Below are 23,074 nucleotides of genomic sequence, written 5' to 3' on the forward strand. Positions count from 1 at the left end.
TTTTTTCCAAATGCATTGCTAATTGGCACTGGGTACTAATCCCTTGGTGCCAGGAAGGTTCATCCCTGGGAATCATGTCCCACACCAGGGGAAAGGTAGTATATTTGTATGCTGAGTTTGGCTTAGATGGAGGCCACATTTGAACAACAAGGAGGCTTTCAGGAGGTAACTCTTGGGCACTATATATTACTAGGCTACATTCCAATTTCTCAAGAACAAGGTTCATAAGTACAAGCATCTATATCAAGGGCCTGGCATATTGATCTGTCCTCTTTTGCTAGGCACTGTCCATGAACTCTAGGGATCCTTGCCACTCCATTAGAGAAGGTAGCAGGACTCCCCAGGATGGGAAATCAATATTCTTTTGGTTACTGTATGGGTCTCCACCCATCAAGACAATATCCATTGACCACTTGACCACATTTATATTCCATAGAGGCATGCCCCAGGTGCACTCATCCCCACACATCCCCATACCACTGATACTCCACACCAGTGATCCTCCCCTGCCACATTTCCAACACTTCTGCAATCCAAAACCTCCCTCAAAACAAAGCCAAATAAAAAATACAAGTAATAAAAATAAAACATTAAAAAATTAAAAAGTAATTTTTGCATTGTTTCCTTCATCACTGTATGATCTGTTATCTTTTATATACAGTGACAATTTCTTCTGTATGCGCTGTATGTTCCCCAAGTGTCTTTTTTTTTCCACTTTATTTTCAAAGAAATATTACATTACAAAAAAGTCAAATAGAAAATAAAGGAGATTTTCATATACTCCATCCTCTTCCCCTCTCACATATTCTCCTATTAATGACATCTCCGGCTGCTGGGTGTGGGGAATGGGAGGAAGAGATGAGATGTGGAGGCATTTTCGGGACTTGAAGTTGTCCTGGGTGCTACTGCAGGGACAATTACCAGACATTGTAGATCCTCCCATGGCCCACTGGATGGAACGTGGGAGAGTGTGGTCTATGATGTGGACCATTGACCATGAGGTGCAGCGATGCCCAGAGATGTATTCACCAAATGCAATGGATGTGTCATGATGATGGGGGAGAGTGTTGCTGTGGGGGGAGTGGGGGGGGGTGAATGGGGCCCTCATATTTTTTGAATGTAATATTTTTTAAAAATGAATTTAAAAAAATAACATCTTACATGAGTAAGGTACATTTGTTACAATTGATGAATAATTATTGAAGCATTGCCACTAACCATGGTCAATGGCTTATATTATAGTTTCCATTCTGCATCGTAAATTTTATAGGTTCTAACAAAAGGCACAGTGGCCTGTATCAATCATTGCAAGATCAGGCAGAACAATTCCAATGCCCTAAAAATGCTCCATGCGCCACCCATTCTTCCCTTCCCCTCCCCTCGGAACCCACGGTAACCACTAAGTTGCAATTTTTGAAGAATAACTTCATAGATACATGAATTAATTTTGAGGGCTTAACATACTGGTCTGTCTTCTTTTATTATGTACTGCCTGTGTTCTGAAGAGACTCTTGCCCCTCTATTTGAGAACATAGAATGACTCCCCAACATGGGAGTTTAATATTTTCTTGTTTATTTTGGGGGTCTCCACCCACTGAGATCACCCTATGACAAGAAAGAACACTTTCATTTTCCACAGAAGCATGCCTGAAGTGTGCCTTTCCCACATCCCCCTACCCTTGATGCCCCGCACTAGTGACCCTCCCCTGCCATATTTGCTAAAAGGACTTTCCCACCATGGTAGTTTTAACCACAGACCTACAAATCCCCTGAATTCAACTGTTATTTCCTCCAGTCCTTCTCCCAGTTCCACGAACAGTCCAACCCAGCCGCCTCACCCTGGCCACACTCACAGTCCAGCGCCGTCGACCCCACTCACATCCCCGCAACACTATCACCTCCACCCACTGCCAAATTTTATCATAGATTTTGCCCATGTTGAGCACTGACTCACCACGCTCTACTCCCTCCCTGTCTTCTGATAACCCATCTTCTGGACTCTAGCTCTATGAGTCTGCTTAATTTGCTTAGGTAGTATCAGCGAGGTCATGCAACATTTGCTCTTTAGTGACTGGCTTACTTCACTCAACATAAAGTCTTCAAGATTCATCGATGTTGGCTCATGTGTCAATACTTCCTTCTTCCTGCCGAGTAATATTCCATTGTATGTACATTACACAATTTGCTTATCCATTTATCTGTTCATGGACACTTGAATTACTTCCAATTTTTGGCCATAGTGTTATGAACATTGGCATACCTGTATCTTTTTGTGTCCCTACTTCCAGTCCTTCTGAGTATATACCCAGCAGTGGTATTGTTCGATCATATGGCAGTTCTATAGTTTGCTTCCTGAGGAACTGCTGAACTGTCCTCCACAGTGACTGCACCATTCTACATTCCCACCAGTAGTGGATGAGTGTTCCCATTCCTCCACATCCTCTCCAATACTTGTAGTTCTCTGTTTTTTGGTTTTTATTTAATAGTCGGCAGTCTAATGGTGTAAGATTGATACCTCTTTGTAGTATTTTTTTTTAGGTACCAGGGAATGAACCCTGACCTCCTATGTTGGAAGCTGGTGCTTAACCGCTGAGCTACATCCACTCCCCAATGAGAGTAGGATTTTTCATTTGTTTGTTTGCTTGCTTTTAGGAGATGCCAGGGATTTAACCTGGGCCCTGGTATATAGGAAACAGGTACTCAACCACTTGAACTACATATGCTCTCTCATTCTCATTATAGTTTTGATTTGCATTTCCAAAGTACTTAGTGATGTTGAGCATCTTTCCATGTGTTTTTTTTTCCCCATCATCATGAGATATTCATTGCATTTGGTGAATACATCTAGCCATTTGTATTTCATCTTTGGAAAAGTGTCTATTCGAATTTCTTGACCATTTAAAAATATGGGTTATTTGTCTTTATTTTCTGGATGTAGAATTTCTTTATATATGCTGGATATTAGGGCCTTGCTTTTTGGTTTGTGGAGGTAAGGTTAACACTCCAATCTAGAAAATGATAGATACTACAGAAGTACATGCATTTCTTTAAATTCCATTTCTCCTGCCCCTCACACAGTGCCTTAAAATAAATATTGATTATTTTAATAATTTTTGCTGAATGAAGGAATGCATTATATTCTTAATGTCATCCACATTTGATCACTCTGCTATTGGCAGACACTTAGGTTGTTTCTAATCTTTTACTACTCTAGACAAAGTGGAGTAAACATCCCCATACATTTACCTTTATGCACAGGGGCAGCTCCACACTCCTCTCTAGAAAAGAGAGTAACAGTCTGGTGGGAGCTAAAGTTCATTTGCTTTGAAGTTGCATTTGCATGACAAGTGCATGGCAAGTTTATTTGTGGTGGCTTGGCAGAACAGGGCTAAAGATTTGAAGAGGTTCATCCTTGGTTCCGTGACTACACAACCCTATGGGTAATCTAAAGCATAAAATCCTAGTGGTAGTTTTGCATGGTGTTCTATTTACTTATTGTTTGCAAACTGAATAAGTTAAAACAACAGCAGTTGTCTATTTTGCTTAGATGAGTCTGCAGTATGAGGTGGCATTGGTGAGATTGTCTTCTTTGCTCCACAAAGGGTTAGTGAAGTTGACTCATTTGGGGGCTAGTGCATCTACCTTGAAGAAGGCTCACTCCAATGGTTGTCTAGTTTGTGCTAGCTGTTGGTTTGCTACTCCATTAGGGAGATGTGGTTTCTCTACAGCTGGACAGCTGGACAATTTCGATCCAGCTTGGGCTTTCTTGCAACTTGGAGGCTAGTTTCTAAGAGTATGCATCTCTTGAGAACAAGGTGAGAGTACATTGTATTTTTAAGACCTAGCATCACTTTCACCATAATCTCAAGCTTGCTTAGATTATTCAAGAGGAGGGAACGCACACCCGACAGTCACCTTGTAAGAGGAACCTATGGGATGGAATATTTGGGAAATACGTTCTGCTACACAGGATGAGGCAGATCTGTGACCCTGACTCTTTCTCCGTACAGATGTAGACGAATGTTCTCAACATCCCCCACGTTGTGGTCCTAACTCGGTCTGCACCAACCTGCCGGGGAGATACAAGTGCAGCTGTTTGCGTGGTTTCTCTTCTCCCACTGGAAATAACTGGATCTCAGGAAAGCCAGGTCGTTTTGCCTGTTCAGGTAATTATCTCAGACAGGGGGTTTCTGGTGCACACCTCCCTTTGGGTTGGCTAAACGTGTTGCCTGCTCACCGTCCTCTGCTGTTCCTTAGATGTCAATGAGTGCATCCTCAGTGGGGTCTGCCCTGAGCATTCTGACTGTGCTAACTCCATGGGAAGCTACAGTTGCACCTGCCACGCTGGATTCATCTCCAAAAACTCTATCTGTGAAGGTATAGAGGAACTGTTCTTCATGATTTTCCTGACTAAATAATTAAGAACCACCTCATTGGACCATGATATGACATAGAGATTATGCTTCTCATTTTAGGCATGAGGAAACTGAGGCTTAGAGTGCTGAAGTGACTTGCTGAAAGATACAGAGCTAATTAGTGGAAGATATAGGATGTGAATTCCCATTAAGGACCTACTATGACTCAAATAGAGGGTCAGCATGTACTTGAGAGAACAGGGAGTTCTTGTCCCTAGAGTGATTCTCTGGGGGGACATTTGTAATATCTGCAGATGTTTTTGGTTGTTACAACAGGGGACAGAAAACTGGCTACTGGCACCCAGTGGGTAGAGGCCAGGGAAGCTGTTAATGCACAGGACAGCCCTTCAAGGCTAAGAATTATCTGCCCCCATATGTCAATAGTGCCAAGGGTGAGAAAATCTGCTGTAGAGAGAGCTCAGACTTAAACCTCAGAACTTCTTCCTGAACGTATTTAAATTAAGACTTTATTCTTTATCAAGAGTTATTCTTTATCTTCCTTGCCCTTTCTTGTCAAATCTGTCATCAAGTCTTGGGGAATTTACCTTCTAAATATCTCTTTTTTATTTAAAAAATTTTTACGGTCTTTTTTTTAAAGATACATAGATGACACAAAATGTTACATTAAAAAATATGAGGCTCCCATATACCCCACTTCCCCCCCCCGACTCCTCCCACATCAACAACCTCTTTCATCACTGTGGCACATTCATTGCATTTGATGAATACATTTTGGAACATTGCACTACCACATGGGTTATAGTTTACATTGTAGTTCACACTCTCCCCAGTCCATTCAGTGGGTTATGGCAGGATATATAACGTCCTGCATCTGTCCCTGCAATACCATTCAGGACAACACCAAGTACTGAAAATACTCCCATATCACAGCTCCTCTTCCCTCTCGTTGCCCTCAGCAACTACCGTGGCCACTTTCTCCACATCAATGCTACAATTTCTTCCATTACTAGTCACAATGGATTCCACCTTTTGATGGTGGATACAAAGTCACATTGCAGTCAATCCGTATGAAAGCTGTGTGTACAGGGAAGGGGGAAGAACTGTGGCCATTCTTGAAATCTATGGCAATGACATTTTGAAACTATTTAGCACCCTTCCGTTTATATGCCATTGGTCAGAATTCATTCTCATGGCCTTACCTCACTGCAAGAGAGGCTGAGAAATGTCGTCCATTGGGTGCTCAGTTTTAAGGGGGGAACATGGAAACTGAGGAGCACAATAACCATCTGCCACAGGTTACCCACATGCAGAATGAACCTCCTGTGCTAGTTCCTCATTCCTTGACTCCGAGTTTTCTCCCACTTGCCAGATGTGGAAGAATGTGCCAACCCCAGAGCTTGCCCGGAGCACGCAAGTTGCCATAACACTTTCGGAAGCTACTCTTTTTTTTTTTTTTTTTTTTTTTTATTAATTTTTTTATTTTTTATTGACTTTGTAATAATATTACATTAAAAATATATATGTGAGGTCCCATTCAACCCCACCCCCCCACCCCCCCTCTCCCCCCCCCCAACAACACTCGTTCCCATCATCATGACACATCCATTGGATTTGGTAAGTACATCTTTGGGCACCTCTGCACCTCATATACATTGGTTCACATCATGGCCCATACTCTCCTCTATTCTTGTTCCTGCAACTCAGGATTTGCATCCAGCAGTGGAAACCTGAGTTTCCAGGGTCCAGGAGGGAGGTGTGAAGGTAAGCAGAGGTGCCCGTTGGGAACTCAGATCCAAAGTTGTTTGCAAAGTTAACACTAGGAGGTGAGGATGCATCTCAGCAGAGTTCAGGACCCTCATCTGCTGAGCTGAAGTTAATGCCATTCATTCACTCATTTAACACAAACCTCTTCAACACCTGTTATGCACCAGGCACTATTTTGAGGACCGGGGATATAGTGGTGAATAAAAGAGGCAAAAATACTTGCTTTTCTGGGACTTATCCTCTGAGATTGGGTGGTATATAATAACAAGAAAAAAGTGAATATATTATATGTCAGGTATAGTTAAAAGGGACGAAGAAACATAAGGTAGACTGAGAAGAGATGTCTAGAAATAGTGGTATACAGTAGAATAGAGGTCACCAGGGAATAGGGTGGAGGTGAAACTGTATGTTTGGTGTATGTGGAGTGTTTGTAAATAAAAAGAGGGGAAAATGAGTCAGAAAAGATGGATAAGGAATACTGATTTTTTTAGAGTGGCAAGAAGAGACCACACTGAGAAGCTGACATTTGAGAAAACACCAGAAGGGAGTGAACGGAGAGCTATCGGATATCTGGGGAAGGCTGTTTGAGCAGAAGGGAACAGCAGATATGAAGGCTCAGAGGCAAAGTCCCCACCAAAGGACTAAACTCTTCTACACACATTTTTTTTCTAATTCTTTCCCTTACCCACCCAACCCCCGCTGTGTGCTCTCTGTGTCCATTTGCTGTGTGTTCCTCTGTGTCTCTTCTTGTTGAATCATTTGCTGTGACAGTTCTCCATGTGTGCAGCACCACTCCTGGGCAGGCTGTGCTTTTCTTGCATGGGGCAGCTCTCCTTGAGGGCGCACTCCTTGCATGTGGGGCTCCCCTACGTAGGGTACACCTCTGCCTGACACAGCACTCCTTGTGCGCATCAGCACCACGTATGGTCCAGCTCATCACATGGGTCAGGAGGCCTGGGTTTCAACTCTGGATCTCCCATGTGGTAGATGGACGCTCTATCAGTTGAGCCAAATCTGCTTCCCTTCTACACATATTCTTTTTTTTTTAATTGACTTTGTAATAATATTACATTAAAAATATATATATATATGAGGTCCCATTCAACCCCACCACCCCCACCCCACCTCTCCACCCCCAGCAACACTCATTCCCATCATCATGACACATCCATTGCATTTGGTAAGTACATCTTTGGGCACCTCTGCACCTCATGGTCAATGGTCCACAACATGGCCCATACTCTCCCCCATTCCATCCAGTGGGCCCTGTGAGGATTTACAATGTCCGGTGATTGCCCCTGAAGCACCATCCAGGGCACCTCCATGTCCTAAAGGCTCCTCCACCTCTCATCTCTTCCTGCCTTTCCCCATACCCATCAGCCACCGTGTCCACTTTTCCCAATCCAATGCCACCTTTTCTATGTGGACATTGGGTTGGTTGTGTCCATTGCACCTCTAGGTCAAGAGGAGGCTCAGATTCCACATGGATGCTGGATGCAATCCTCCCACTTTCAGTTGTAATCACTCTAGGCTCCATGGTGTGGTGGTTGTCCTTCTTCAACTCCATCTTAGCTGAGTGTGGTAAGTCCAATAAATCAGATTGTAGGTGCTGGAGTCTGTTGAGGCTCAGGACCTGGCTATCACATTGTCAGTCCAGAGATTCAAATCCCCTAAATATATCTTAAACGCCAACACTACCTGCACCTTGAGCACATTAGCATGAAAGTCTTATGAAGAGAGATCCCATCTGAGTCCAGATTCATCACATATAAACACCATTTCCAAAGAGGGGCCATCTGACCTGGTAGTTAACCCCATCGGCCATGACCATAACTCCCATGGGTCTCTTTAGCCCTCAAAGGAACCAATACCTGGGGGTTGTATCTGCTTTATCTGTCTCTCAGACTCTGCTCAGTTGTGCATAAGGGCAATCCTTCTGAAAGCCTCCAGACTCTTTTTTAGAGACTCGTAGCCATATAAACTCATTTCTCCTTTCCATTTCCCCCTTACATTAGGTCAAACAGCATTTTAAAGTCATGTTATTTTATGTAGACAGGGATATTCTGCTGATCCGCATTGAACCTTCCGTATAAGGTCATTTTCCAGTTGCATCATCAGTTGGTAGTTGATAGTGGTCCCTCGGTGCCAGGGAGGCTCATCCCCGGGTGTCATGTCCCACGCTGGGGGGAAGGCATTGCATTTACATGCTGAGTTTGGCTTCGAGACTGGCCACATTTGAGTAACATGAAGGCTGACAGGAGGAAATTCCCAGGCACAATGCTGCTCTAGGCCTTGTTCTTATTTTAGGCTTATCAGCTCACAAGCATAGTCATTAGCATCAGGGGCTCACTGTTGAACCCTCACTCCCTCCCGGTCCCCACTGCTGCACCTGGGAGACTGTCGCTGTTCCCCTAGGGACCACGACAGAGCACCACTGGCCAGGAACCCAGTACACCCCTGCTGTGGTTTTTAATTGTTGCTACTATGAGTATATCCAAACATTACCATGCACCCTGGACATATGTTCTGTACAGCTCCCTGTCAGCCATATATCACCTGTCAATGGTATCCTATACCAGTATCTCTCCATTGCCATTGTTGAACCACTCTGTGATCCAGAACTCCCTGAAATTTGAAGTCCAATATAATGTCAGGGTCCCTTACTAGGAAATGGCATATAGCGATGGGTTTAAAGGTTAGATAAAGAGTACGTGTTGACTTGGAAAAAATTCTACATCCTATCTTTTTTTTTTTTCCCCCTAATTATTGAGCTTCTCTTCACAGGAGCCCTAGACCACAGCAATGCATATATATAATATACAGCACTCCCATACCTCCACCACAAAACCTTTTCCCTTCCACAGCGATACTCTTACACCCTATTCACATCATATTTACTTAACGTGATGTACAGAGTCTGAGACAATAGCTTTTTAACAAGGTGACATCTGTGCTTACATTATGGTGCATACTTTAGGATACACAGTTTTTTACATTCTTAGTTATCCTATGTTTTACATTATGGTTTACATTATCAGTCTGTCATCTCCTATATGTTATGGTGTAATATTACATGTTTTATATCCATCCTTGTGTACTCTCATGAAACTCTTCTCTTACTCCCCATTTACCTTGGTTCCACACATTTATCCTCCATTTTCCCTTCCACCTTGGTGCCCACAGTGACAGCCAACCTCCGTTTCCCGAGGAGCCACTTCCAGAGATAGATGGAATAGTGTTCAGGGCCTAACTTGCTCAACTGCCCCAATGCCCTGGGAGCCACCCTTTCTCTCGAGGGATACAGTTCCCTCTATTTGATGGCATTAGTCCTCCCCAGGATGTGGGTCCACCCGCACTCTCACTACTTGGGTTTCTACCCCATGGTGTCACCCACTCTGGCAGAATGAGCATTTAGACATTCCCCAGGAGCCCGTCCTGCATCAGACCCTCCCCTCCGAGCATTCTAAACAGGTAACCTTCTTTATTATATTTTGATATGATTTTCTCGGCATTTTACTCTCCACCAACACCTGACCCTCTCCCGTGTTCGTATACTACCCCTCCCTCCCCCCACTTTTGGGCAATGTTACCCATCCGCCCCTCCCCAGCCACCCTCAAACCCGCAAAGCCCCAACCAAAGGCAACCCCTTGCCCCCCTTTTATCTCTTCTTTGTGTTCATACTTACCACCATCTCGTCTTAAATTCCACCCCTGCAGACATCGGCTCATATCCTTCCTCCACCCTCCGATTTCCTGTAAGCCTATCGTTCAGTCTCTTGCTATCTAGGGCAGCTTGTTTATTTCATATCATTGAGGTCATGTAGTATTTGTCCTTCAATGTCTGGGTTGCTTCACTCAACATAAGGTTCTCAAGATTCATCCATGTTATCACATGTGTTTGTAGTGTGTTTGTTCTTACAGCCGAGTAGTATTCCATTGTGTGTATATACCACATTTTATTGATCCACTCATCTGTTGATGGGCATTTGGGTTGATTCCAACTTTTGGCGATAGTGAACAATGCTGCTATGAACAATGGTGTACATATATCGGTTTGTGTCCTTGTTTTCAGTTCTGCTGGGTATATACCCAGCAGTGGTATTGCTGGATCATATGGCAAATCTATGGCTAGTTTTTTGAGAAACCGCCATACTGTCCTCCAGAATGGTTGGATCCTTCTGCATTCCCACCAGCAGTGGATGAGTGTTCCCCTTTCTTCACATCCTCTCCAGCACTTGTATTCTTCTGTTTTTTTCATAGCTGCCAATCTTATGGGTGTAAGATGGTATCTCATTGTGGTTTTGATTTGCATTTCCCTGATAGCTAGAGATTTGGAACATTTTTTCATGTGCTTTTTTGCCATTTGTATTTCTTCTTTGGAGAAGTGTCTGTTTAAGTCTTTTTCCCATTTTTTAAATGGGTTGTTTATCTTTTTATTTTCAAGATATAGGAGTTCTTTATATATGCAAGTTATAAGTTTCTTATCAGATATATGGTTGCCAAATATTTTCTCCCACTGTGTGGGCTCCCTTTTTACTTTCTTGACAAACTCCTTTGAGGTGCAGAAGGCTTTAATTTTGAGGAAGTCCCATTTATGTATTAGTTCTTTTGCTGCTCGTGCTTTTGGTGAGATATTCATAAATCCATTTCCTATTACAAGGTCCTGTAGATGTTTCCCTACACTGCTTTCTAAGGTTTTTATGGTCTTGGCTCTTATATTTAGGTCTTTGATCCATCTTGAGTTGATCTTTGTATAAGGTGTGAGATGGTAATCCTCTTTCATTCTTCTACATATGGCTATCGAGTTCTCCAGACACCATTTGTTGAATAGGCCACTCTCTCCCAGTTGAGAGGGTTTGGTGGCTTTATCGAATATTATGTGGCTGTATATGTGAGGTTCTATATCAGAGCTTTCAATTCGATTCCATTGGTCTATGTGTCTCTCCTTATGCCAATACCATGCTGTTTTCACCACCGTAGCTTTGTAGTATGTTTTGAAGTCAGGTAGTGTGATTCCTCCAATTTCGTTTTTCTTTTTCAGTATGTCTTTGGCTATTCGGGGTCTCTTTCCTTTCCAAATAAATTTCATAGTTAGTTTTTCTAGTTCCTTAAAGAAGGCTGTGTTGATTTTTATTGGGATTGCATTGAATGTGTAGATCAGTTTTGGTAGGATAGACATCTTAATAATGTTCAGTCTTCCTATCCATGAACAAAGAATAGTCTTCCATGTATTTAGGTCTTCTTTGATTTCCTTGAACAATCTTGTATAGTTCTCGGTGTATAAGTTCTTTACCTCTTTAGTTAAATTTATTCCTAAGTATTTGATTTTTTTATTTACTATTGTGAATGGTATTTGTTTCTTGATTTCCTCCTGATCTCGCTCATTATTGGTGTACAGAAATGCTACTGATTTTTGCGCATTGATCTTATAACCTGCGACTTTACTAAACTCATTTATGAGTTCTAGAAGCTTTGTTGTAGATCTCTCAGGGTTTTCTATGTATAGGATCATGTCATCTGCAAATAATGAAATTTTGACTTCTTCCTTTCCAATTTGAATGCCTTTTATTTCTGGTTCTTGCCTCAGTGCTCGAGCAAGTACTTCTAAGACAATGTTAAATAGGAGCGGAGGCAGTGGGCATCCTGGTCTTGTTCCTGAGTTTAGAGGGAAGGAGTCTAGGATTTCTCCATTGTAAACAATATTGGCTTTAGGTTTTTCATATATACTCTTTATCATGTTCAAAAAATTTCCTTGTATTCCAATCTTTTGGAGTGTTTTTATCAAGAAAGGGTGCTGTATTTTGTCAAATGCCTTTTCTGCATCTATAATCATGTGATTTTTTCCCTTCAATCTGTTTATATGGTGTATTACGTTGATTGATTTTCTTATGTTGAACCATCCTTGCATACCTGGGATGAATCCCACTTGGTCGTGGTGCATAATTCATTTAATGTGTTGTTGAATACGATTAGCAAGTATTTTGTTAAGTATTTTTGCGTCTAGGTTCATTAGAGAAATTGGTCTGTAATTTTCCTTTCTTGTGATGTCTTTGTTTGGCTTTGGTACTAGGGTAATGTTGGCATCATAGAAGGAGTTGGGTAATGTTCTTCCTGTTTCGATTTTTTGGAATAGTTTCAGCAGGATTGGTGTCACTTCTTTCCGGAATGTTTTGTTGAATTCACCTGTGAAGGCATCTGGCCCTGGGCTCTTCGTAGTTGGGAGATTTTTAATAACTGATTCTATCTCTCTGCTTGTGATTGGTTTGTTAATATCATCAATTTCTTCTTTTGTCAATATGGGCTGCTTATGTGTTTCTAGGAATTTGTCCATTTCCTCTAGATTGTCATTTTTGTTGGAATATAGTTTTTCAAAGTATCCTCTTATGATAGTCTTTATTTCTGTGGGGTCAGTGGTGATATTGCCTTTCTCATTTCTTATTTTGTGTATTTGCATCTTCTCTCTTTTTTTCTTTGTTAGTCTCGCTAAAGGTTTGTCAATTTTGTTGATCTTCTCAAAAAACCAGCTCTTGGTCTTGTTTATCTTTTCAAGTGCTTTCTACACATATTCTTATTCAGTTCCCCCAACAACCTTATGACATCAGTGACATTGTATATCTATTTTCAAAATAAGGAAACTGAGCCTCTAGGGTGATGGCATTGCTTGCTCAAGGTCAATCAGATAAGAAATAGGAGAATCAGGATCTGAAACTTGGCTTTCTGGAACTCCACACCCCTGACTCCCGACCACCAAGATCCTCTGCATTTGAATGGAGTTTAAATGAGGTTGAAAGTTCTGGCAACTCAAGGAGGGCTTGCAGAGGGCTGACATTGATTTAAATGCCAACCCCCAGACTGTGACACTCAAGGATATGCTAGAAGCTCAGAAGCTGTCAACCAAAAATTCCAAAGCCAGACAGGACCTGGGTTTAAATCCCAATTTTGCCTTCCACAAGTGATGTGACCTTGAGCCTTTTTAAAATTAAGGAAGTTGTGGATTTACAGAATAATCGTGTATAAAATACTGGATTCCCATATACTACCCTATTATTAACACATTGTTTCGGTGTGCTACATTTGTTATAGTTGATGAAAGTACATTTTTATAATTTTGCTATTAACTATAGCCCATGGTTTAGCTTCGTGTTCACTGTTTGTGCAGACTCACACTTCCCGACCTTAAAACTTATTCCCAAGTCACAGTTATCAAAACAGCATGGTACTGGCACAAGGACAGATATCTAGACCAATGGAATCAAATTGAGAGCACAGAAATCAACCCTCACATTTGTGGCTATCTGATTTTTGAAAAGTAGCCAAAGACCACTCAATTGGGAAAGAATAGTCTCTTTTTTTTCTTTAAATTTTTTTTTAATTTCTCTTCTCTTGCCCCACCCCCTGCCCGGTTGTCTGCTCTCTGTGTCCATTTGCTGTGTGTTCTTCTATGACTGCTTCTATCCTTATCAGCAGCACTGGGAATCTGTGTTTCTTTTTATTACATCATCTTGTTGTGTCAGCTCTCCGTGTGTGTGGCACCTCTCCCGGGCAGGCTGCAACTTTTTCCCACTTGGTGGCCTTCCTTCCGGGGCACGCCCCTTGGGCATGGGGCTCCCCTATGTGGGGGGAACCCCTGCATGGCATGGCACTCCTTGCACCCATCATCACTGCCAATGGGCCAGCTTCGCATGGGTCATGGAGGCCTGGGGTTTGAACCGCAGACGTCTCATGTGGTAGGCGGACAACCTATCCATTGGGCCAAGTCTGCTTCCCAGAATAGTCCCTCCAACAAAGGGAGATGGGAAAACCGCATCTCCATTTGCAAAAAAAAAAAAAAAAAAAAGGAGGCCCCCAACCTTACACCTTGTACAAAAATCAACTCAACTCAAAATGGATCAAATAATATAGTGAAGAGCTAGAATTATCAAACGCCTAGAAGAAAACAGAGGATAGCGTCTTCTGGATCTTGCATTAGGCAATGATTACTTAGACTGTGAGACTTTTTAAAGCCTCAGATTTCTCCTCCAACTACTAGAGATTATATTAGTATGCACCTCCTAGGGCTGCTGTGAGCATTTGTATGTAAAAGATTTAGCTCAACCCTCGCCACAAAGAAAGCTCAATGTGTTAGCAATTAATTTTTTATTTTAGTTAACTTACATAAAGGTTGACATGCCTCAGGCTATGTACTCAGAGATTTGCAGATGTCAGATCATTTATTCTTCTAAGCAAGCCTTTGAGGAAGATAGTGTTGTTACCCCCATTTGACACATAAGGAAACTGAGGCACACAGAGATGATTTTTTTTTGCCCAGGGGCACACAGCCATAGATGACAGGACCAAAACTTTGAGCCCAGACTCTCCATGCAGCTTCCACTCTGCTGCATCTCTGCTATCATCACCATCATCACTTAAAATTTTTTATTGTTGTAATGCATATATAACACAACATATCCGATGTCTACCATTTTAAGTGTACAATTCATTGTCATTTACAATGTTGTGCCAACATCCCCACCATCCATTACCTAAACATTTTTGTCAACCTCCACAGAAATTCTGGACCCATTTAGCAATAACTCCCCATTTCCCTTCCCTTGTCCCCTGGTAACCTCTGGTTAATGTCCTATGTTTATGAATTTGCTTATTCCAGATATTTCATACAAGTGGAGCCACACAATGTTTGTCTTTTTTGGCTGGATTATTTCATTCACCATACAGTTTTCAAAGCTCATCGACCTTGTAGTATGAGCTAGAAATTCATTCCTTTTTATGGCCGAATGATATTCAATCATATGTGTATACCACTTTTTGTTCATCCATTCATCCGTGGATAGACAATTGGACTGTTTCCAACTTTTGATTGTTGTGAATAGAGCTCCTATGAATAGCAGTGTACAAATATCAGTTCCAGTCTTTGTTTTCAATTCTTCTGGGTATATACTGTTATTATTTTTAATAATATAGTGAAATCTTAGGGATAAATTGAGATTGATCAGGTAAAGAGGAGAGTAAATGGGTTAAATGCTGAAGGAAGAGAGGAGGAGAGAACCGACCGACAGGTTTGTAATGCAATAGAATTATGAAGCACCCAGGTATTAGAAGTGAAGGATGAGCCAGGAGAGCATAGTTAGGACAAGATTTTCTTTTCTTTTCTTTTTTTTTTCTTTCTAAGTAATTTTTTTTATATTGATTTTGTAAAAATATTACATGAAAAAAATATGAGGTCCCATTCAACACTACCACCCCCCCCCCACCACTCCCCCCCCCCCCCAGCAACCCTCACTCCCATCATCATGACACATCCATTGCACCTGGTAAGTACATCTCTGGACATCTCTGCACCCCATGGTCAATGGTCCACATCATGGCCCATACTCTCCCACATTCCATCCAGAGGGCGCTGGGAGGATTTACAATGTCCGGTGATTGCCCCTGAAGCACCATCCAGGGCAACTCTAAGTCCCAAAGGCGCCTCCACCTCTCATCTCTTCCTGCCATTCCCCATACCCATCAGCCACCATGTCCACTTTTCCCACTCCAATGCCACCTTTTCTCTGTGGACCTTGGATTGGTTGTAGGACAAGATTTTCAAGACCTTGTATATCCCACTAATAGTTAGGATTTTATCCTGAGCCCTGGGGAGCGCTATCAGAGGATTTGCCTGGTGTCTCAGTTTCCCAGGCTGCTAAGATGAATACCACATGATGGGTTGACTTAACAACAGACTTTATCGGCTCACAGTTCAGAGGCAAGATGACTCACTTTCTCCTGGGGTCAGTAGTGTCCTGGCTGACTGACAATCCTTGGGTTCTTTGGCTTTCCCATCACATGGTGAGATCCTGTCCTTTGTCTTCTGGTTTCTGGTACCTCCCCATGGCTTTCTCTCCTACTGTCTGAATTTCTTCTGATGATAGAGGGCTCCATTAATCCAGATTAAGACCCATCCTCATTCCATCAGGCCATATCTTAAATAGAAATGAGGTCTTCAAGAGATCCTGTTTACAATGAATTCATACCCACAGGAATGAGATTAAGATGAAAACCATGTTTTTTCCACCCTTGGGTATATAACTCAATCTACCATACATGCATCATGAATATGCCCCCAAACCTTTGCTTTCACTGTAGTAAGGAAAATGTGTTTAAGAAGGCAAGATGGGAGCCAGGGAAGCCCATTGGCTTCCATCAGTGGGGAGACAATGGTGAGCAGCAATAGCCTTAGCATCTTCATTCTTTTGACTTAGACCTACTTTCTCCTTAGATGTGGATGAATGTTCCAGAAACTTGACTCTTTGTGGCCCCAATTCTGTCTGTATCAACATCCCGGGAAAATACAATTGCTCCTGCCTACCTGGATTCTTTCCAACCTATCCATGGACCCCGGGAAAAACAGATGTTTTCCAATGTAAAGGTAATTCTTCCAGTCACACTGAGGACTTCTCAGTAGATATCGAACTACCCCAGAACTTACTGGCTAACAGTAACAACCGTATGTTATTGTGCACGAGTCCATGGGTTGAACCACATGGTTTTTCTGTTTCGCTTGGTGTCAGCTGGGGCTCTGGGATGGCTGATAGACCCAAAGAGGCTCAGCTGGGATCCTCAGCTTTCTTCATGGGCATTTCCATGTGACTGCTTGGGTTTCCTCATAGGATTGTAGCTAACATCCAAGAAGGAATATTCCAAAAGGAAGAAAGCAGAAACTGACAGTCCTCCTAAAGCTTGGACTTGGAATTTCCAGTATGTTATTTTTGCCACAATCAGACTAGTTTCAAAGGAAGGTGATATGAACTCTGCTTCCTGGAGAATATCTTTAGAGGCTGTCTATCATAATGCAGAGCCTATTTTATAGTCTTCAACTTCCTAGAGGAAGTACATGCTTGCTTTTCTTAAAAATGTGTTTGAGTGCCACTAGATGCTAACATTGTTAGAAGAAGGACAATAGCGGGGTAAAGTTGAAAGGCACATTAGAGATTGCCTAATACATCTCTAGGGGATCTCAGGAACCCATTCAGGATCCCCAACAAAGACAAGAGCCAGGCCAAACAGGCAAGGTCATGGACTTTCCTTTCCCTTTCTGTAAAATTATTACCTATTTTATCTGAGTTACCTGTTCAGGTTTCACTTCATGTGAAGAAAATCTTCTTGAGCCCCAAAGTATTGAAAATCAGGCAACCAACCCAACTCCATGGCAGAGCGTAAATTCCTTCTCTGCCGTCTCTGACAAGAGACCAAGTAGTTTATGCTTGAATAATTCTGGAAGTGGGGTGCTCACTCCCATTACAAGAAGTCCCTTCCTTGGTTAGAGTTCTCTTTAACAGTACTAAGTATAAACTACTCTCCCATAACTTCCAACCATGGATCGTTCCTGTTTCCTCTGGAGACTCCAAATTATTCTACATTCATATCACAAGGACTTCTCATTCCAACTCTCCAGGGCCGTATACCTTATACCCACTAGAGTCTGTAGTGGGCTTTGCCTGTTTACTCCTCATGTTTAGTGAACTGGTATGAACCATGACAGTTTTTGTCCTTAAACTCTTTCCAAATTAATTTCCCCCCAAAATGTTCTGTTCCATCAACTCCATATTCCAAGGTTCAGAAACCCTCAGAGAGGGTGGGACCCTGTCCTGGCACAGTGATCTGTGTTGGTTAGGTCAGACTTTCTCAACTTTGGCACAGTTGGCCTTTGGGATGGATCATTCTTTTTTATGAGGGCCCATCCTGTGCAGTGGAGATTGTTTAGCAATATCCCTCAAAATCATTATCAGCAACAACAAAAAATGTCTCCAGGCATTGTCAGATGTCCCCTGTGGGGTGAAATCACTCTCACTTGAGTACGATGTGTTAAACTTGAGAACGAGGTTAACACAATAGAAATTTCTCACTCTCACACAATCCAGTGTGGATTTCCTTAATCAGTGGGAAGCTTAGGATCTAGTCTCCTCTCATCTTTTGGCTCCTCTGTCCCTTAGGATCTTGGCACCCCTGCTTTCATCAAGTGGAGGGGAAAGACAGAAGAGAGAAAGCACACCCACATTTTAACCCTATCAGGCCAAATGTGACATAGACATATCCTCTCACATTCCACCTAGATGCAGGGAGGTTGAGAAACATAACCCGTGGCTGGACCACTATTTTTTTTCTAATGACAATTCTATGCTTTGGAAGGAGAAACATGACTTTTGTTGGACCATCGGGCTGACTTTGCCTCACACCCATTGTCTATACGACAGATATTGATGAGTGCGTTGATACATGCCCCTTCAATTCAACATGCACCAATACTCCTGGGAGCTTCTTTTGTACCTGCCTTCCTGGCTTTGTACCAAGCAATGGGGAACTGAACTTCAAAGACCGAGGGGTGGAGTGTAAAGGTGAGCAGATGGTTTGCTGGTCAGTCCTGGAAAGAAATGTCACATTGTTTTTCTGGGTTTCTTGATTTTCTCGAGTTCTTCACAGACATTGATGAGTGCTCCCAAGATCCATCACTGTGTGGTCCAAATTCTGTATGCTCCAATGCCCTGGGATCCTACAGCTGTAACTGCACTGTGGGCTTTCGTCCAAGTCCAGAAGGCTCCTGGAAATATGGCAACTTTAGCTGCAAAAGTAATAACCTCCTTGTGTCTTTTTTTTAAAGATTAATTTTTTATTTATTTCTCTCCTCTTCCCTCCCTCCCACCCCCCATTGTCTGCTATCTATGTCCATTCACTGTGTGTTCTTCTGTGTCTGTTTATATTGTTGTCAGCATCACTGAGAATCTGTGTCTCTTTTGGTTGCATCATTTTGCTGCATCAACTCTCCGTGTATGTGCCACCACTCCTGGGCAGGCTGTGCTTTCTTTGTGTGGGTCGGCTCTCCTTGCAGGGCACACTCCTTGCGTGTGGGGCTCCCCTATGCAGGGGACACCCCTGTGTGGCATGGCACTCCTTGTGTGCAGCAGCACTGCCCATGGGCCAGTTCACACATGGGTCAGGGGGACCTGGGTTTGAACCCTGGACCTCCCATATGGTAGGATGTTGCTATCAGTTGAGTCAAATCCAGTTCCCTCCTTATGTGTCTTTGCAATGGAATCTGTCTTTGCTTTGGTAAAAATCCTCACTCTTCTCAACTTCTGGATGCTTCTCTAACTTTCACCTCTTCCCGAGATTCTCCTTCTCTTTACTGACTTACTTACTGATTCATTAATTTACTCATTCAATAGATTCTTTTTAAGGCATATATCATTTATTTTATTTTTTGTTAGAGAAGTTTTCAGCTTGTAGAACAATTATGCATAAAAATACAGGACTCCATATACCACTGTATTATTAACACCTTGAACCAGTATGGCATATTTGTTACAATTGACAAAAAGCATATATTTTTAATTGTACTACCAACTATAATCCTTGTTTAACTTTGGGTTCACTATTTGTTTAGTGCAGTTCCATAGAGTTTTAAAAATTGAATTGTATTCCCAAAAATACCATCTAAAATTTCCCACTTCAACCACATTAGTTACAATCATACCCTATATGACCTAGAAGTTACATATATCACAATCACAGTGCTGTGCTACCATCACAACCATCCATTGCCAAAACATCTCCATCATCCCAAATAGGAATTTTGTATATTTTAAACCTCATCTCCCCCTTCCCTATCCCTACCCCGTCCCTTGTAACCTATATTCTAGATTCTGACTCTAGGAGTTAGCTTACTCTAATTCATATCAGTGAGATCACACAATATTTGTCCCTTGTGTCTTGCTTATTTCACTCAACATGATGTCCTCAAGGAACCACCTAGTCGATAAAGGTTTAACACACAGTATATTTAATTATTTGCCAGTCCCTATGCTAGGCACTTAAGATACAATCATAGATATGATTGACATGATATTTCATATCATGAAACTTATAGTGAAGGAGACAGATAGCACAAATAATTATTTAATAGTAACCATAATAGGTGCCACAACTGAATGATCACAGTGTGCTTTGGGGTCACTAATAGGATATTAAACATGCTTCAAGCAATGGCATTTAAGCTGAGACTCAAAGAACAAGTCAGAATGTTCCAGATGAAGAGTGGAAAGCAGAGTGATCCAGCTTATAGAATGTGCAAAGGTCATGTGGTGGAGAGATTGGCATGGATGAGGAACTAAAGAGAGCTCTGAAATTTATAGAGTGAAGGCATGGGAAATGGTATTACTTGCATCTGACAAGGTGGAATCAGATTATGCAGGGCTTTGTGTGCTGTCAAATAATTTTGTTTTTTCTCCCAAGAACAATGTGGAACTATGAAATGTTTAAATTTTAAAAATTCATGCCTTAAAAAGAAGATTTGCTAGTTTCATGGAGGCAGTTTAATATAATGATAAAATGAATAGCCCCAAGGTCTTCCTCAACAAAAGAAGGATAAAACCATAAAAGCAGTTGTGTCTTCTCTGCTTTCCTTTTTCATTTCATCTCCATCTCCTTTCCAGAGGAACCACTTGGAACTTTGTGTTTATTATGAACTTACTTTTAAATGTATTTTCCTCTTATGTATATACCCTCAAACAGTATTTATTTAGTTTTGCTTGCTTTGGAGCTTATGATTTACTCTTTTTCATTCAATATCTTGTTTCTCAGAATCCCTCCTGTATTATGTAGCTGTAGTTTGTTCATTTTCACCATTGTGTATTACAGCCATGGATAAGTTTTATGAGGTGTTGTTGAAGTCTGTCTGCTTTTGTTTCCTTGCTAGGGATTCCCTTCAAATATAAAGAAGATATGATACCCAACAATGAGCAGGTCCAGCTATGCGAAGGGAAAGCAGCAAAGGAGCCAGAATATGTAAGGTTACTAGCTCTTGAAGTTTTCCTTAGAAACCACTAGTTAGGGCCAAAAGAGCAATGCCTTAAACCAGATAGAGGTTAGTTTTTATCCAATGTAACAGTCTGAGTATAAGCTCTCAAGAGCTGATAAGATGGCTCTATAATGCTCTGCTGTCATCCACACAAGACTTAGTGGTCCAAGATGGATTCCTCAACTCCTGCCATCACATCTGCATTCTAGTTGGTGGGAAAGGTAGAAGGGGAGGTATAAGGCATAATATTTCCCTTTAAGGGTATGACCTAGAAGTTACATATATTACTTCTGTCACACCTCATTGGTCAGAAATTAGTAACATGGTCGCACCTAGCTATAAAGGAAACTGGAAAGGCAAGATATTTGCCCGTCTACTCTTTAGAGATTCTTTTACTAAGAGAAAAGGAGCGCTCACCACCAGTGAAGGTACTGAATGATATATCCAAGTAATAAGGGATGGGTAATAAACAGCCAGACCAGGCAAAGAGGTTTTTGAATTTCCTGATGCTCTAATGAAATCATTCCCATGAGTAAAAAGACTCAATAACCTTTTCAGAAATTGATGTCGGTGTTATAAATCTGCACTTTTAAGTCATATTTGGAATTCCCACAAACTTTAAGCCATTGATTTTTTCTTCTTGTGGTAAAATGCATATAACATAAAACGCATGAAAAATTTTAAGGTATATAATTTTTTGGCATTTAGCACATTCCGAATAAATGCAAGCATTACCAACTATTTAATTACAGAACATTTCCATTACCCCAAAAGGAAACTTTATACCCATTAAAAATCACTCTCCATTTCCCCTCCCCACTAATCCCCCTTTGTCTCTATGGATTTACTATAAATAAAATCATACAATAGTCTCCCTTTTGTGACTGCCTTATGTTGCTGAGCATCATATTTTCAAGGTGTTGGGCCATGTATCAGAATTTCACCCCTTTTCATGACTGAATAATATTCCTTTTGGGTCACTGTTTTCATCACATATTTCTTCCCATCCATTCTTCCCACTGAATAGTTTTGCTGTTTGTTGTTTTTTTTTAAGTCATGGAAGAGAGAAGTGAGTGATTCCAATTCAGATCAAGGGGTGAGTTTTCATTTCCTTGAGGATTCTAGAGACTCATTAAGGCCTCGGTTGAAGTTTGTTTGCCCCAGCCCCCACATTGGGAGATTACATGCCTGTGGGATGGATGCTTCAATACTCACAAAGCCTCTTCCTTTTGGGGTACAGGCTTCCTTCTGTGAACTAATGAGTACCACCTTCGGCATTCTGGATGATGCCTGCAAAAACAAAACCACTACCATTTCTCTGAAGGTAAGGATACAATCTTTGTAATCATGTTTTGAGCTTTGAACATCTTGGGGACACTTTGGGTACACAAAACCCTCTTTTTAAAAAAAATGAACTATGAGTTAACATTTAATTTACTATAATTGTAAGGTTTTCAAAATTAGCATTCAGTCAAATTGACTTTTTGGGTGTACATTTCTGTGAGTTTTATCACATGAATATATTCCTGTAACCCATCGCCACAATTGGGATGTAGAATCGTCCTGTTACCCTGAAATACTCCTTCTTGCTGCCCCTTGATTGACGGATACTACTTCCTCCCCTAGTTCCCATAAATCCCCAAGACTTTTTCTGTCACTACAGCTTTGTCTTTCCAAGAATGTCATATAAATGGAACCACACAGTACATAGGCTTTTTTTTTGAACAAATCAATTTTATTGATGCATATCAGTAAAATATACAATCCATCCAAAGTGTACAATCAGTGGTATTTGGTATAGTCACATAGTTGTGCATTCATCACCTCAATCAATATTAGACTATTTTCATTATTTTAATAATAAGAAGAATACCAAAAAAAGACAAACAAGAAAATTCTTCACCTCTCAATCACATTTAAAAAAAACACACACACATTTGTTCTTTCTCCCCAAAACCTGTCATCCCCATGTCCAGGATTCTATAAAGTTAGATGTGTAAAAATACGAACCTTGTCTGTGTTGGTCACTGATGCCTAGAATAACTGCTTGGCATATTTGGTGTTTATTACATGTACACAAACAGATAAAGATAGAACTGTG

At 41.4% G+C, this 23,074-nt stretch overlaps 1 protein-coding gene across 1 annotated transcript in view; it reads left to right on the top strand.

Moving 5' to 3' along the window:
- Positions 1-23,074, top strand: part of LOC101418937 (adhesion G protein-coupled receptor E1-like) — a 150,437-nt gene that overhangs the window by 57,356 nt on the left and 70,007 nt on the right. The window contains exons 18-24 of the mRNA XM_012525549.3: positions 4,011-4,166; positions 4,258-4,377; positions 16,399-16,548; positions 18,374-18,514; positions 18,600-18,746; positions 20,872-20,960; positions 22,214-22,297. Of these exons, the coding sequence (XP_012381003.2) occupies positions 4,011-4,166; positions 4,258-4,377; positions 16,399-16,548; positions 18,374-18,514; positions 18,600-18,746; positions 20,872-20,960; positions 22,214-22,297 (887 nt within the window). The remainder of the gene's footprint in view (positions 1-4,010; positions 4,167-4,257; positions 4,378-16,398; positions 16,549-18,373; positions 18,515-18,599; positions 18,747-20,871; positions 20,961-22,213; positions 22,298-23,074) is intronic.

This window comes from Dasypus novemcinctus, chromosome 19, assembly GCF_030445035.2.
Source record: "Dasypus novemcinctus isolate mDasNov1 chromosome 19, mDasNov1.1.hap2, whole genome shotgun sequence".
Lineage (NCBI taxonomy): Eukaryota > Metazoa > Chordata > Mammalia > Cingulata > Dasypodidae > Dasypus > Dasypus novemcinctus.